Source organism: Falco naumanni, chromosome Z, assembly GCF_017639655.2.
Source record: "Falco naumanni isolate bFalNau1 chromosome Z, bFalNau1.pat, whole genome shotgun sequence".
Taxonomy (NCBI): domain Eukaryota; kingdom Metazoa; phylum Chordata; class Aves; order Falconiformes; family Falconidae; genus Falco; species Falco naumanni.
In genome coordinates, this window is record NC_054080.1 from 67,601,522 (window position 1) to 67,617,804 (window position 16,283).

The 16,283-nt window shown below is 36.1% G+C and overlaps 1 protein-coding gene across 1 annotated transcript in view; it reads right to left on the minus strand.

The window, feature by feature from the left end:
- Positions 1–211: 211 nt before the first annotated feature.
- The window catches only part of NDUFS4 (NADH:ubiquinone oxidoreductase subunit S4), a 48,133-nt gene continuing 32,061 nt past the window's right edge, over positions 212–16,283 (minus strand). The window contains exons 3-5 of the mRNA XM_040580007.1: positions 9,114–9,286; positions 4,757–4,830; positions 212–420 (exon numbers count right to left, since the gene is read on the minus strand). Of these exons, the coding sequence (XP_040435941.1) occupies positions 317–420; positions 4,757–4,830; positions 9,114–9,286 (351 nt within the window). The 3' untranslated portion in view covers positions 212–316. The remainder of the gene's footprint in view (positions 421–4,756; positions 4,831–9,113; positions 9,287–16,283) is intronic.

Consider the following 16,283-nt stretch of genomic DNA (forward strand, 5'->3'; position numbering starts at 1 on the left):
TAAACAAGATAGACAATATAAAATTACCATTGAAAAGCAATCATAATCTTTAAAGTTGCAGCTGATTTCAAACATTCCTTTAGATAGTTTCCTAGCACAGCAATTTTTTAGAAGTATGAACACTTCAAATCTCTTCTATTTATAGGGAGGTTTGTAACAGGTTCAATTGGAGACATCAAAAACATTTTAAATAGACATCACAAGATGCATCTGTAGTTTAAAGGTCAAATTTATTAGGAGATTAAGAGATGTATTATACATGGACTATAAATACAGCACAGCTGACTTTATTTGCAGTCAGGCAGCCAATGCCAACCTATTTTGTAGACACCCTCGTTCTCTTGTTCCAAGAAAAGTTTGCACCATAAGACTTGAATTTAGGTTTTGGAACCTTCTTCTCTTCAACATCATAGCTCCAGCCTGGAGGTTACAGGGGGAATGGTGGGAGGAGACAAGAAACAAAAGAGAATTCTAAATATTCTCAGCATATAACATTGAGCAAATGCAACTTAAAACCTTTTAACTTTAATATCTTTTTCTCCACGTAGGCATCCACTAGTTTATTCCTATGTAGTGGGCAGCAGTAGTATCATAGATGTGACATAAGCCCGTTCTCCCAGTTGCTAAGACCTCTCCACACTACCTAGCCCCATTTTCTTTACTGCTGCAAAAAACTTGACAGTCATCAATGAAAAGCTCAACAGTGAACGCTGGCTGTCCTGCAAGTTCATGACTACAAAACTCCAGAGAATCACAGAAACACTAAGGCTCTGTGTGTGCTGGGACAGGAAATTAAAATAAGATAAGGAAACATGGAAAAAAAGTAGCATACAGAAGATCAATCCCAAAGGTTGGCAGAGAATGGAGACCTTGGAAAGCTAGAGAAAAAAGAAGGGTGAGAGGCCAAAAGAAAGTAAGACCAAAGAAAAATCTTCAGCATTAGAAGGAGTTTAATACTTAACATTTTTGTAAGTAAAAAATCAGGGGTAAAAGAAAAGAGAATGAAGTGATAGAAGACAAGTAAATTATGTGATAGTTAAGCGAGAGAAATGCTAAAAAATGTCAAAAAGAGGAGGTGGAGACATTAGTGTTTATGTAAATCAAAATGCAAATTGGTTGCAGCTTCCAGGTGCCTGGAAAGGTGCCAGGGCAGCACTCAGTATTCCAGAGTTTGGTCTCTTTAGCTGCAACACTTCACTCAAAGTTGAGATACTTGAGTTGAAGCTAGATGTGGTTAAGTATGCAGTTTTAACTGTTACTAATAAGATGATACTTTTCTTCCTTAGTTTTAAAATAAAAACTTGTAGAGTTCTTAAAAGTTTTAACATATATATGAATTTTTACATTTATGTCCACAGAAAACACTCAAGATACACCTACATGTCAAAACATGATTTGTAACATACACAAGTTGTCTTGTCACCATGCCTCAATTTTGTGTATTCAAAAATGTCACACAAACATTTTCTTCATGTTTATTAGGCTGGATCAACATTCATTTCCAAGTTAACTATTCTTTGCAAGAAATACTGGAATAGAGGTTTTAAAAACATGCTCTTTCCATCTGAGCGAGCACTGGCTTTTGCCTTCTGTTCCGATTAAAAATACAAGCTTGAGTAAACAGCCAGCACCAGATCCAGAGACAGACATTGGTATTGCAACATTTAGCATTGTAACACCTAACTTTGAGACACTGGCTTCTGGAATGGATCTGTAGCCCCAAGTTATTGCTTCATCTTTTTATAGACTAGATCGAAAGGAGCCGAGTGCCTCCAAAAGCGATTCACAACAGCCAGCACAACGACTTGGGCTGCTATAGCTGTCCAAAATCCACAGTGTTAGTTACATCTAACTTTGGATTGCAAAAGGCTACAGTATGTGATAAGGTTTTACGCTCTGGAACAGTCTCTTTGAGTTAGGCACCTTCAGTTGTTCATGACAGAGAGCAGAGGTCACTTTTATAAAAATACCACAACAGTGGGGGAGGTTGTTCTTGCCCAGAACCCTGGCATACAAGCCAAGTAGATGAAAAGCAGATTTAATTGTCTCTGGAAGTACACCCTCACTATCTGACTAAAGGTTATTGTGGAGTAGAAAAACTCTACATACTTGTTACTAAAGCTGTATGTTTTTAAAGAACTACCTTGGTGACAGGACAAAAAAGGATTTAGGGCGACAGGCTATAGTTTTAATTTCATTCAGTTAAAAGTGGTTCCTCCTTGCCTTGTCTTCAGAGTATCGTCAGCTAACATATTTTGGACAGAGATCTCTCCCATTACTGTATTCAGTGCTGTTATTCCTACATTAAAAAAAACCATCAGATGGAGCAGGCATAAAGATAGTTTGCCTCACATTCCTGAAGTTCTTAGGTGAGAAAGAGCTCTTAGGTTTCCCAATCATATCAAAATACCTGAAATACCTAGGATTTGCAGAAATTGAACTTGAGGTTCTTAAGGAATTTTGTAACGGAAAACTTGGGTGGTTCATACAGGAAGGACAGAGGTAAATATTTGTGTTCCTAGATTTAGACGTTTCAATAGCACATCAGTTTAGAACCTAAGTTCTACTGTAAATGTGTGCCTAAGTTTCTCATTTTTTTCCAAAAGCAGAACTAAATACTGTGATTTTTATTTCCAGCTACATCTGATACTGCAGCTATTACTATAGAAAATACTATGCACATATCATATGCATAAAACTAAGCCACCTTATATAAAAATGGAATAATAATTTCGGCAAGCCAGTATCTGCAGAAAGGTTTGGTGCATCTCGATTATGGCACAATTAAGGGTGCTAGGTAAGTGAAAATTGAACTAATGATATTAACACTTAGTTTAGTTGGCAGAATTTCTCTGCAGTTTTCCTGTGCAATGGAGATTCATTACTAATTCAGTGAAGGCATAAATTTTCTACACTGAACAAATATAAAGTATTTTACCTGAATCTGCATTTCAAAAGGACAAAATATGTCATATTTTTGGACATGTTATAAGTAGCTCATTAACATAGTGATACATAGGCCAGGATTCTTTTTTTTTTCTTATAGGCTGAATTTCCCAATAAGTGGAAATAGTGTGAACAATACTAAACACAAAGAAGCATAAGTAAAGCAACAGCAGATTCTCCAAAATTTATTTCTTCACAAAAGATTACAAAATACTATTGGAATCGCACAGTGACTGGTATATCCAATACAAACATGATGATCCTACTAATTTCATAGTGAATACAATTTAATTTTCAATAAAATTAAGACTATTAAGTTTAAAAAAATCCATTTAAAGAGGAACAGAGGAATTCAATACTAGCTTTTATCATTAAAAAGTGCAAATAAATTGCACATTAAATGATTTAGATTCTTAATTGTAGAAGCTAATGGACTTACCCTGTTTGGGTGTACAGCTTAAGCCTTCTAACAACTTTGCACGATTTGGCCTGACCAAAAAACTTCACTACCTGTCTACCCCAGACTAAATATAGTTGAAAGCTGTAGACCACAGGTAAGAAGACTTCTGAACAAGTTTGCACTCCATGTGCATTACTCCTGCCTTTAACTCAGTGCAATTAATCTCCCTCACATCCATAAGCACTAAGCATCAAGCCTAGCTCTTTAAGGAAAACTGAACTGATTTAAAAAAAAAAAAACTGCAGTGAAAAATTCACACCAACACATAGAATGACTGCTGAATATCCAAAAGGCTGAGATTATGCATACGTAATCATGTCAGAAAATGCAAGTCTGAATAACCAAGTAAGTTTACAGATACAGTCCTTCTGCTACACTATTAGTACTAAAATTATTAAGTAATGCTACTGGCTTTACTCTCTTTCTCAAGTATGATCAAGTGTAAATGTTTAGACTTTAGTACTTAAGTAACATGTAACTTCCTCAATCTACAACTTCCTCAAGGGGAGCAGTTGAGGGGGAGCTGCTGATCTCCTCTCGACTGGTGACCCGTGACAAGAGGCAAGGAAATAGAATGAAGCTGTGTCAGGGGAAGTTCAGACTGGACATTAGAAAAGCTTCTTCACCAAGAGGGTGGTCAGTCACTGGAACAGGCTCCTCAGGGAAGTCGTCATGGCAACAGGCCTATCAAGAATTCAAGAAGCATCTAGAACACACTCTTAGTCATATGGTTTAGTTTTAGGTAGCCCTGCGATGAGCAGGGAGTTGGACTTGATGATCCTTATGCTCCCTTCCAACATAAGATACTCTGATTCAATGATAAATCCATTCTGCAACATGGCCAAAACTAAAGTCCAACATAATTACTTGGTGGTCGCTTAATTTTAGTTTTTCTGATTATCAAACACTGACAAGGGTTCTGACAGTCTTTCCTTAACTAGAATTCAGATGCTCATGTCAAGCCTTCATGCAAAAATTTAACTGCCATATAGCTGGGACCTGCAGCTTGGGATAGTTTTGAAGTATTAATATTGATTTTCCTCCGAGAGTTAAGCAAGGCTCAGTTCTTATTCAAAACACAGATACTTGCTTTATTTTTGCAATAGTAATGGTAACAGGCTGGAACACTTATCCAGAAAGTGAAAGGCCTAGATTCATGCCTTCAGTGCCCTTGGAAACATTCGGCCCCATTTTCCTCCTCCTCAAGCAGAGCACTAATGGTCTGCAGATTTTGCGGAATAGAGGGAAGATACTTTATCCTGTACTTTTTCTGTTGTTAATACTTCGGAATCAAGATTGCCTATAGAAAGTTGAATCACTCACACCCAACCTGTACAATACATAACGTACCATTTTTTTCAGCAAAGGCAATGGCATCTTCCTTAGTAGAGAAAGTAAGAACCATGTTGGATAAAGGATCAGCGCTGTAAGAAAATCACATGACAAATTTTAAGCACATTTGAAATGAAAAATAACTGTATCTGTATCTCAAATGCTAGTCAAATGCTGTATGTACACCACCTCACAAGGCATTCAAAATCTCTTTAATTATTTCTGGGATTAACCTTTTTTTCTGTAGGGTATTGTTTCATCCTTTCAGTCTGTTAACCTCCCCTCCTAACTCCTTGCAGAAATTATTGTGTTAAGTTTTTTATTAGACAAATATATCTAACCACCTGCTGAGGTTGTAATATCTGCTCTGCAACAATCTTTTTCTTTTTAAAGCTTTGTAGTCCCTCTCTTTTTGGAAGGTCAGGAGGCTTAAAGTAGTTTTGAACATTTCAAGGAGACCTGGAGTCTGTAGAGCAGCTAGGAGAAAAATAATGTTATACAGAAAAGAGCAGAATATCAAAAGTGAGCAGAACAGGAATCAATAAGAGACTGAAAAGTACATTACAGAAACTCAGGAGTTCAGCTTTGGCTGAGGTCACATGACCTCCACAAATTATTCCAGTGCAGCACACTGGCCGCAGGCCACCACTGAACAGAAAGTTCAAAACCACAAACTGCTAGCTAACTAACTACACAGTGGTTAGTTTTAAATGATCAGCTAGCTATTCCTCACCTGCATTTCTGAAAGAAATCAAACAGCAAAAACCTTTCTGAAACAAACTGAAAACTCAGTTTAAAAAATAAACTGCATTTGTTGTTACAAAAGCTCAATTTACGAACAGTGACAAGTGATGAAAAAAATAGGTTCTAAAAATTAACCTACAAAACTTCTAGAAAATAAGATACTGGTTGTAGCAGCACAATGATTAGATAATGCTTCCCTGAGACAACACTGCACATGAGCCTGGGAGACAACTCGGAAGACAAAACCAAATTGCAACAGATTACTGAAGGAGCTGCCTCTCAACTGTTCTCTCTCTGAAGCTAGAAGGTAAATGAAGAGAAAAAGCAACCAAAGCTACACTGAACTCTCTACAATAAAGGACAAAGCCTGTGACCGGAGGAGGGGGAGGGAAAAAGGGGGAATCTAGCTTCCAGCAAAGACAACAATGTAATTTTATCTGATGTACACATGGGAAAATGGGAGTTCACTATATATCCAATATATTCCCCAAGAAAAAAAAAACCCCAAACAAACACAAACAACAAAAAAACAAAACCAAAAAAACCCAACAACAACAAAAAAACAGCATACAGGCAGAAATTACACTTTCACAAGCCATTAAGATGGGTTCTCTTGAAGACATTTAAAGATTTCTCTTACAGAGCAGTAAGAAGAATTAGGAACTAAGAAATAGTCCATGACATGAACAGTGGAGAATCAAGTGACCCACACTGCAATATCGTGACAACTTTTGCTTTTTGTCCTTCTCTTCCACAGCTGAGGTTGTAAAACTCTTCTCAACACTACTAAGTGGAAACAAAGAAGTTTAAGTCTTATGTGTAGTGAGGGACCACTGCCTGTTCAGTACTGCAAGTCTGGTGAAAACCTTACAGGACAGAGGTAGTTTGAATATGAGGATTGTGCAGAAATTATTTGTTCTGTTTTCATATGGGATCATCTTTCATTCAATCTAAATACAGATTTTTTATTTCTTCCCATAAATGAGCTATCCATGTGTTTAAGTTTGGATAATCTGTAAGCAAACTGGAGTTCTGGATGGCCAGCATCACATCCTGATAGCGTCAGCAACAGCATTGCTGCAGGATGTGCAATGACTGCCCTAAACTGTCTTATCAGTCACAGAGATTCCAAGTTTCGTTCTCTTATGACATCTTGTAAAATTGAAACCATGTATTTCCCATGTTCCTTCATTTACAGCTTTATATTAAAAGATGTACTCAAGAACTATCCATAGGCATTCCCGTAATGAAACTGCCTAATTTAAAAAAAAAAATCCGTGAGTCCATTTTATTTTGATCTAATGTTGGATTATTTCCACTGAAACCTATATCCAAGAACCAACAAATGCAACAAAAAAAGCAAATGAGACTGTAAAATGATACAAGTATAGCAAAGACCTACAGGTAAGCAAGTACATTGAGTTCAGAGGAAAAGGGATCTAATCTCCAGACTCTAAAGGGTTCTAAATCACTAAACCCATTACATTATTCAAGAGTGAATGGGAAAACTTCTAAGAACTGTTCTTTGCAAAAATTAAATCTGAAGAGAAGAAACTCTTCTTAGGTATTTCTCAGTGTTCAATGGTAATTTGAAATTACCAGAATGACCACTAATAGTTTTTGCAAAAATCCCTTAAAAATTAACAGATACAAACTAGTTTAAAAAGCTCTTAACCTAGCTGTGTCAATTCTCAACACAGCACTTGCTTTTGACCTACCTGGAGTTTGCTTACACAGGAAATATTTCTTTCCCTACTCCAAAATAAAACCACATGCAGAGATGGATTAGTTCAAAACAGTCATTCCTTTTTTAAATTCCCACAGTAAGATCACTCCAGGACAATTTAACATACAGGTAAGCCCTTAATACCAGGGCTCATTTTTCTAGGTCATTTATTTAGCACAAATGGTTATAACTGTTAGAAAGGTTAAAAGCATTTGTTCTGGCTGAGATGATGCAAAATCCCACACATAAAATAATTTGTCTGGGGAGGTTAAAGACAGCTGAAAAGCAAAAGGAGATCAGAAGAAAAGTTAAAATTCAAACTGAACCAAAGCAGATTTTAGTAGCATCTGCTAAAATGTTACATCTGTGCAGTGGTGTAAACACCACCATACTTCAGTGGCTAGACACTTAGGGGGCACACAAGTCGGGAGGGAAAGGTGTACTGCTGGTCAACAGTCTATTACTTCATTAATTTAGGCCCCACGAAACAACAACCTGGTCATTACTTGTTAAATGTAGCCATCTTCAGCAGGTGAGTCACCCAAGGCATACATGTATTAAATCACTGAACTCTTATCCTCTGAAACAACAATTTAAATACGCTTAAGATGAAATGGTGAAAAACCCCCAAGACATGCTTGAAATGAGGTCATTGTTATATAAACGCTTATAGTTTTAGAACAGCTATTTTAACAGACTGTTTAAATACAATTAGTAAGTTAATTCATATTCAGTATTTTTTCATGTTTAATGACAGTTGAGCTTGGCTTCCCTAGTACTTTGCAATACTGATGCAACTGAGATGTTCCAGGTTGTGAGTCTTCTCAGCTTTTTACAGGAAACCAATATAACAGGAAGACTTGATTTCAGCATTATTCTGAATATTTCTGGATACATTTATTTTATAAATATGTTAAAAAAGTAAAAAAAAAAATATTAAAAAAAATGTTCTGTGACTGGACTTAGAATGTATCAAACAATGTCCTCAAATTATTTAATAATTAAAGTTTTAAGGTTTTTTTTCATGTAATTTTGTATTCTTTCATGGTAAGCACTAATATGATTGCAGACAGAAATTTTCAATAGATGTTGTATCCTTTCTGAAGTTTAAACAATATTCTCTAGTGGCTATTTTTTGTTTATGTAGAATAATTAACTTTTCTGAATATGCCTCAAACAAAACAGCTTCAAATCAAAACCACAACACTGTCAGAAGAATTACTAGCGCAGCCCTCACAGTTTACAGGAATTCTAAGTACACTGTAAAATGTAGGTAGTACCTTTATATAAGGAAAAAAGAATTAAAAATTAGCTGCATCCAAGTTGTACTTATGGCTCCAAATTATAGCATTTTTAGCTAAGATTAGTAGTTTTCTGAGTTCTGGCATATTTAAGAGTTTTTACTGCTAATATTAGCAACACTGAAACAAGCAGTGTAATATTTTAAATATGTTTGGTTTGTTTTTTTTTTTTAAATTAGGTATGGCTCCATTTCAGATCTTCAGGATATTTATAAAATTATGTAAAAAAAAAAAAAATATCCAGATTTTATGTTTAACCAAATTTAAAAGACCCAACTGACAGCTAAGGAGGATTTACTGCTTCAGCTAACAAATAATCTTCTTTCCCTGATGCTGCCATACAGTAACATCACTGCAAATGTAATTGTTCACATTTCTTGTTGTTAACACTTTTTTCAAACTCTTCCAGATGATGCTGCGAGCTAAAATCTTTTAAACATAACAGATCATTAATCACATGACTAAATAACCCAAGCACTTGCTGTAAGAACTGTTAAAACACAAGTAGATTTACAGGTAGGTAGGATAGTTCAAACTTAACATTTACATGAACAGTAAGAGCCAAATATAGAAGAAAAATATTTCCCATTCAGTAACTACTCACGTAGATGCCCAGCCCATTAAAGGGTTCTCCCAGCGCTCTCTGTTATCGAATTCCATCTTCCATTTCTTTGTATTGTTAACTCCTGCCTGCATTGCATTACGCGCTGGAACAAAAATGTGAACTTTTCTGGTTTTGATGTGCTCATCTGGAACACCAGTTAAAGCAGTGATATCCTATGAAAAACACAAGGGAACTTGTTAAAAAAGGGTTCATGTAAAAGGCTTGTAAAATAACACTGCTTACGCTTTTTACATAATTTCATGCTTAATTTTTTACATAATTTCATGCTTAATTTTTAAAGATACAAATAAAGAAAAAAAATTTCAAAAAAGTATGTTAGAGTCCAGTTGTAAAAAAAGTGAAGCTGATAGATGCTGGGGCTGCTATCACCCTACTTCCCCTGGCTGAATTAAAATTTTGCATGGATCAGCTACCTGAACATACTCATTTCCCTGCTATGGAACTGCTAGCGTCAGAGAAGGGACAGGACATTCCCTCCCATCCTCTGACCACAACTGCGAAGTCAGGACTGCTCCAACTGGCACCAGTTAAAGTAAATGTGGAGATGTGTAAACTCTTCTTTCACCCTTAAAGAAAATACTGGAGCACAGACTGAAATGACAAATCCTGGAATTTTACATTAACATTAGGAGCCTGAATTTCATAGGAGCAGGGCTATTTACCAAATTCCTAGCCAGCCTACTACGTGCCACAGCGTAAGCTCTTTCACTCAGACAGAAGTCTGTATGTTATTAAGAGGCACCGACATCCACACTGACCCCAAAAGCTATGCTTAGCATGAAAGAAGAAGAGGCAGGAGGTTCTCTTCTGCACAATATTCTGTTGATTGAGACTGCAGAGCAGGTACTAGAATCCAGCTCTCTTAATTCTCTAACCATTAGTTATTATATAAAATTGACTCCCTTTTGTTTCAAGCTATGAGTATCAGCTTTTTACAGTCAATTCTTCTCTTGATATTCACAATTAAGAGAGGAACATTGATACTGGTAACATTCATCAGCATTTTTGTGAAGGACAAAAGGATTCAAGGGATTCCAACCTTCAAAGACACAAAAGGGCTCGTAACATTGCACACAGCCAGTAGTAGGATGCCCTCCTCTATTAAAGCTTGGCTTGTGACTCAACAAATAAACTTAACAAAGATAAAAATTGAAGGATCACAAAACCAGCATAAAATATTAATTGACTTTAACAAAGAATAAGATAGGGAAAAACTTCACAAGAACTGCTGTGAAAAATTACCCTCAGCAGCATCTGGTATAATCAAAGTGAACTTTCTTGCTAAAAACTAAACAGTAATTACATAAAATTAACCTGTCATTTCACCCTAGTAGAGTAAAGAGTGAAATCAAACATCAAATCCATCTCTAAGAATGCTAAACTGCTCCTGTTCCTTACATACTTAAAAGGCCAGTGGGAGCTCCTCGGTCTCCTTTCTTGCCCTTCGCTTCCCTTCTCCCTCCAGGAACAAATAGTAAACTGGCAAAAGTCAAAACAAGTGCAGCAAAACGTTGGACATACTGAACTCGTCTCACCAGTACTGCCATGACTTGAATTAAAAGGCAAACAAGTTTAAATAAAACACTGTCGCTTTTAAATGTCTGCAGCTACTAACTTACTGGGATTTTGTTTTGTGGCAAACTTGAAAGCTCTTGGTGCTGTCACCAGATCACCCTTTGAAATGAGGCAAGTGTCATTTTTTTGGTTTACTTCAGAAAATAGATTTTGGGAGATAGTCTCTCTAAACTACAAAACAGAGCAAGTTTAAAGCATGTGACTTGTATTTGCAATTAGAACAGCAGGAGAAACAAACAAGCATGCACATTTAATTTTTCAATGTCTGACATTTCTACAAAGACTACCAAAAGAAAGTGTCAAAATATCTTAACAATTCCATTATAAATGCTTTCATTAGGACCGAGTAATGTTTATTTTTAATGAGTCTAGCAGTGATACGAAAGAGAAACATGAACAGTCACTGCAATGTTGCAACATGTATGTAAAATATCTCCTGACAGACTGGCATTTCTGACTGCTGAAGCTTAAACACAGTTTTGGAAGGAAATAGCTTAAAGTTTTCTTATTTGAATTGGCAAAGTGCTTTGTTTAACAAAAAAGGGGGTTTTACCTGCAGTAAAGTTTGGCAGGGGTTCAATGTTTCAGCTTGCCTGTTTATAGGAACAGGCTACTATATTAGCCTTTATTTCTGTATTAAACAAGCATGCATATCTAGAAAACATACAAATATTCACAAAAATTTTGTTTTTTCCCCCTCTATCTGCTACAGGCAAAAATTCTAGGTTTTTTATCGAATACCTCCAAATGTGCAAGCTTCAAAGTAGCTCAGAATAATGGTATTCTTAACTACTATTATTCTCAGCAATTCATGCTTCAGATTTAGAGGGTTTTGAATTCTTCCAGAATTATCTGGAATTATTAAAATAAGATACTACATGAAATAACATTACCGACATATATAATTTCCTCTTTTGAAGCCTCCACACCAGAGAACCATAAAAATACTACATGTTAGTGTACACAGAACACAATCTAAAGAGAGCATTAAAAACCAGCAAATGCTGTATTTATGAGGCAACCATAGAAAAGAAATGCCTAGACTTGTTCATCTGAATGAAAATAAAACCAAAACCCCAGACAAACCGTAAGTTCCTTCAAGCCATGGTTTTTTGGGCACTCAGTTGGCTCCAAATCAAAGTTATTTCACTAATAGTACAGGATTCATCCCATAAAAAAAATCTTTTCAAGTTGAAAACTAAAATATCTACATGGTGTTGCTAGCTCTTCATACTTTGATTCATTATAGCTAAAGTTTCCATGCCTTCTGGGAATCTAGCAATCGTTTATTGATATCTTCCCTGTTTTAAAGCTGGCAATTGAACAGACAGTTGTTAGGACAATGAGTTTCTGGTTTCTGAAACCCAAGTTGTCCTGACATAAAATCACTGGTTATGCTTGCTGTAGACATGTAAGGTACTGTAGCATAGCTGAGCTGTTGCCAAAGATATGGAATAAAAAGGCTTGGCATCTATCACATACTTGACACCTAAAGAGCACAGAAGCTCTAAAATTCCTATTCCCTGTAGGCGCACTCTTAGTCTAGACAAACTGATTTCTCACACTTTTAAAATGCATTACAACACTCTATTGTGATCATTTCATCCACACAGCTCCAGCAAGTGACAGAAGAACCTGTCCTTTAAGCGACATTTCAATGGGCTAAAGCTCCCACTCCAAGATGCCATTAAAACAATATAATACTTGAAAAGAACTATGCTGCACTGGGTTGAACTCTTTACTGTGTCTTCAGTGCTTTGTTCTGAGTTCAAGTTCTCATTGAAACTACCTGTGAACCAACTTTCCAAAACAAAGATTTTTTGACAGCTGGTTTCACATTACTATCTCTTTTTTTTTTTTTTTTCTTTTCCCTAAAGTGTTCCTTACTGAATTTTGCCACATTAGCATATTAAAATATTAGTGAGGTGTTCAGCATTCAAAATTCTAAATAATAAGGTGACAATATAAAAGACCTAAGATTTGAACTGTACAGGTTTGCTTTACTAGAAATTAACAATCCTGCTTCACATTTTAAGGCAGGCTATCATCTAAAAGGTGCATTCTGACATTATATTTTTCTTAATATACACAGTGTGTTGTTTCTTTTAATAGCAACCTCTGAATTTCTTTGTAATTCAAAAAAAACCCAAAATACTCATTTTGAAACATTTTGGCTCTTCCTGGAATAAGCTCAGAGGGATGAAACACTTTTTTTGAACTGCAGAAATCACATCAAATTGCTTACAAATGAAGATAAGGGTTTTTCTTTATTATAACTTACACTGCTATCTATGAATGCTTGCCACGGTGGAAAGTAAAGCTGTTCTAGGAAGAGTAATAAGAAATTATAAACGTGCTATACAGCAGTGAGAAAAACTGGTTCACGGAGGCAGTGTCAATGAAAGCAATATTCAGCATGAAGATGACTTTTAAAGGAAATTCTCATTTCCTTCTTTTAAGTACTCTACCAATAGCACACATTCCAAAGGGGACAATAAACGGAATTCTATCATTCAAGGGAAAAAGACCAATGATTGAAAGAATCTCTGAAAACAAATGTTTTTGAACAAATGGGTCAGGTGTGCATAAAGGTGTCATGTTTCTCCTAGGACATTTCTTTCCACTGTAGACAAAACCTGTACATAACCACTACCAACTATCTACTGTTTAGCATCCCCCTCCCTCTTTTTTTTTTTTATAAAGGAAACAGGGAACAAGCAATGGGAAGTTGATGTCAAAACACAGAAAAACCTCCCAGCAAGCTTCCAGCAACCACCCAGGATTTAGAGTCTTGCTAGCTGCTCTCTTTTCAATACCAGAATTTCACACATTTCAATGACCATTATGACTTCAAAGAATCAAATTTTCATCATTGTCCGTCATCTGCCGGTTGATTTGTATAAAGGAGTTCTTCTGCATGCATTCCAGACAAAGGACTCCTTACTTTCGTGGCTATATATCAAGTTTAAAAGTTCTGTTTGTGACAGTTGTGTCTGTGGTAAATTAGGGTAACACTGAAGGAGTGCAGCTGCCCTGCAGGAACCTCCTTTCTGGCATCATTTCACTTAAATAAAAACTGAATAATTAGCTTCTGCCTTTATTAAACCGCAAAAATGCCACTGGCCTTAGTAATTACTTCCGGTTGCCCCACCTACTTAACCTCAATAGTTTACACTTGTTAGAAAGGAGGAGAAGTTTTCTGGAGCTTACAACAGCTTGCTCTCTTCCCCACCCCCAACATGTTTTACAAGACTAAGTGCATAAAGTTTCACTATAAATTAATGTTGCAATACACTTTCTTTAGTAGCTGTTATATCAAAGCACAGAACATCTTGCATAATACCCACAAAATAGCTGCCGTGAAAGGGACTTTTTACGTAGTGTGCTCAGCTGCTTAGGCTGCAAGTCAGGATGAGAACATTTATGTCTCTACACTTCAATACGGTATTTTTGAAACAAATGCAAGAGAACAGAATCTACTATGCAAATTGTCAGTGGAAAAATGGAGCAAAATGAACTAAATGTGGTCAGACAACATTTCTCTAACAGCTACAGACATAACAAGGGGGAAAAAGCATATCTGCCCTTAGGAAACTCTGTATTACACAGAACAGAGTTTTCTTTCAGGTTTCACAAACATTTTGCATTATCACAGTAATTTGCGAACAACATGGTGTTGCCCGTAACATGCTCTCCCACCCAACCATCCTGCAGAACGATTAATAAAGATGTGAGAAAAGCACTGAAAGAACCCTATTTTAAGGAGACAGGATTCAATGATAATAATGACTGCATGATAGCTTCTACTTAAGAGTATCTCCTTCCATAGGCAGTTTTGCAGAAATCACTGAAGAGAAACTGGAAATGAAGAAAACGATATGCTGAAAAGTGGGTCTAACAGAAGCAGATACTGTCACAATACTGGAATCCACATAAGTCTATTACAATACCTTTTAGATTACTGACTGTCATTATGTAAAGGTGTTCTCAGCATCCTAAACAGTCCAACACCCGCCAGCGCTGCTAGCTTCAGCACACTCTATTCATCGGTTTGTGTTTCACAGCTGAGGAGATACTACTTTAACAGCCATGATAGCTAAACATTTGCTGTTGTCGCAAAGCCTCCTTGAGAACTTCCCTGTCATCCCACTGCACAAAGGCTCACTCCACTTTCCCAACAATATTGTGCATGCCCAATACTATTCCATGCTGATTGCATGACATACTACAAACACAATGGCATAACACATCCCACAAGCACATTAAACTAACATCACCTGGATTTGTTCAGAGAGAACGGGATAGAACAGTAAACAGGAATAACTGACTGGATTTCTAAAAATCCCAGGTGCTCTCTACAAATTGGAACATGACTTCACACTAGTACGTAGAAAACTTCCTGCTTACTAACTCTTCTTTCTCATCTTAAAACAGTTTCATTATAGTCTGCATTACATTCCCAAATTTCATATCCATATTCGTCTTCTGCAAAAGAAAGACTGTATTTATAAAAGCAATTAATGGTAAAAGTTATGGCAAAAGTTGCTGATCTGTGCTTTTGTTATTTTAAACCACAATACTAAAAATAAAACAAAAAATCTCAGATTTCGCACCTCAGTGCTCTGCCAAGCCTCAAAACGGAGAGGTGTTTTTCTTGACAAACATGTGACAAATACCAATCATTCAGCTTGCATTCTTCATGGACAGGTAAACAACATTTTAGAAATTTAAAAATGAAACAGTCGAAACACTTAAGTCCCACTTTCAGCACAGATAGATATTTCATGCTTAGTATACTTTTTCTGCCAAGGAATAATCAAAGAGCAAGACAAAATGATTATTTGATTATTAATCATGCACGTTTTTTTTCCTGTAACAGTATGTCTTAGTTTTGTAAATGTTGTCTGGGTAAATACTATGAAATTAAAGAGAAGAGGAATCAAATATCTGGATCTACACTTCAGAGCTTCTCCATATGACCGAAAGTAAGAAATATTAAGTAAGAATATTAAATGGAGAAAAGTAGGTGCAGTCAAGGGAGAGCAATAGATTTCATACAAACAGATTGACATTGCTAGTAGTAGTCATCAGAGACTTAAGTGTGGTCATGACATTCTTCAAATTAAGGAGATTATACACAGTGGGCTTATCTTGAACAACGTGGGGGGAAAAAAGTCTTAATTACTTACAGCAGATATTGTAGAATATTTTTCTTGTAACACAGCAAGATTTAGAGGGAATGTATTTTCTAGAACCCATTCAAACTGTATGTAAGCAAACCTTTTGCTTACACACAAGTGTCTGAGATTTTTTTACTACCCGTAAGGCAGTTTTCTACAGTGCACAACTTTCAAGCATTCTCCAAGAACTTCACAATCTTCAGATTAAAAAATGTGCAAAAAAAAAATCAATTAATTAAGAGTAAGATTACAGCAGAGTTTTTAGACCTTAAACTATCAAATAAAAGGAGAGGCAGTTTTAGTTTTCCTACATTTAGAAAGGAGATAACTGGTTGAATATAGCTGATATAATTGAAATAATCTGATTCCTCTTAGAGTAATTTAGTTATGACAA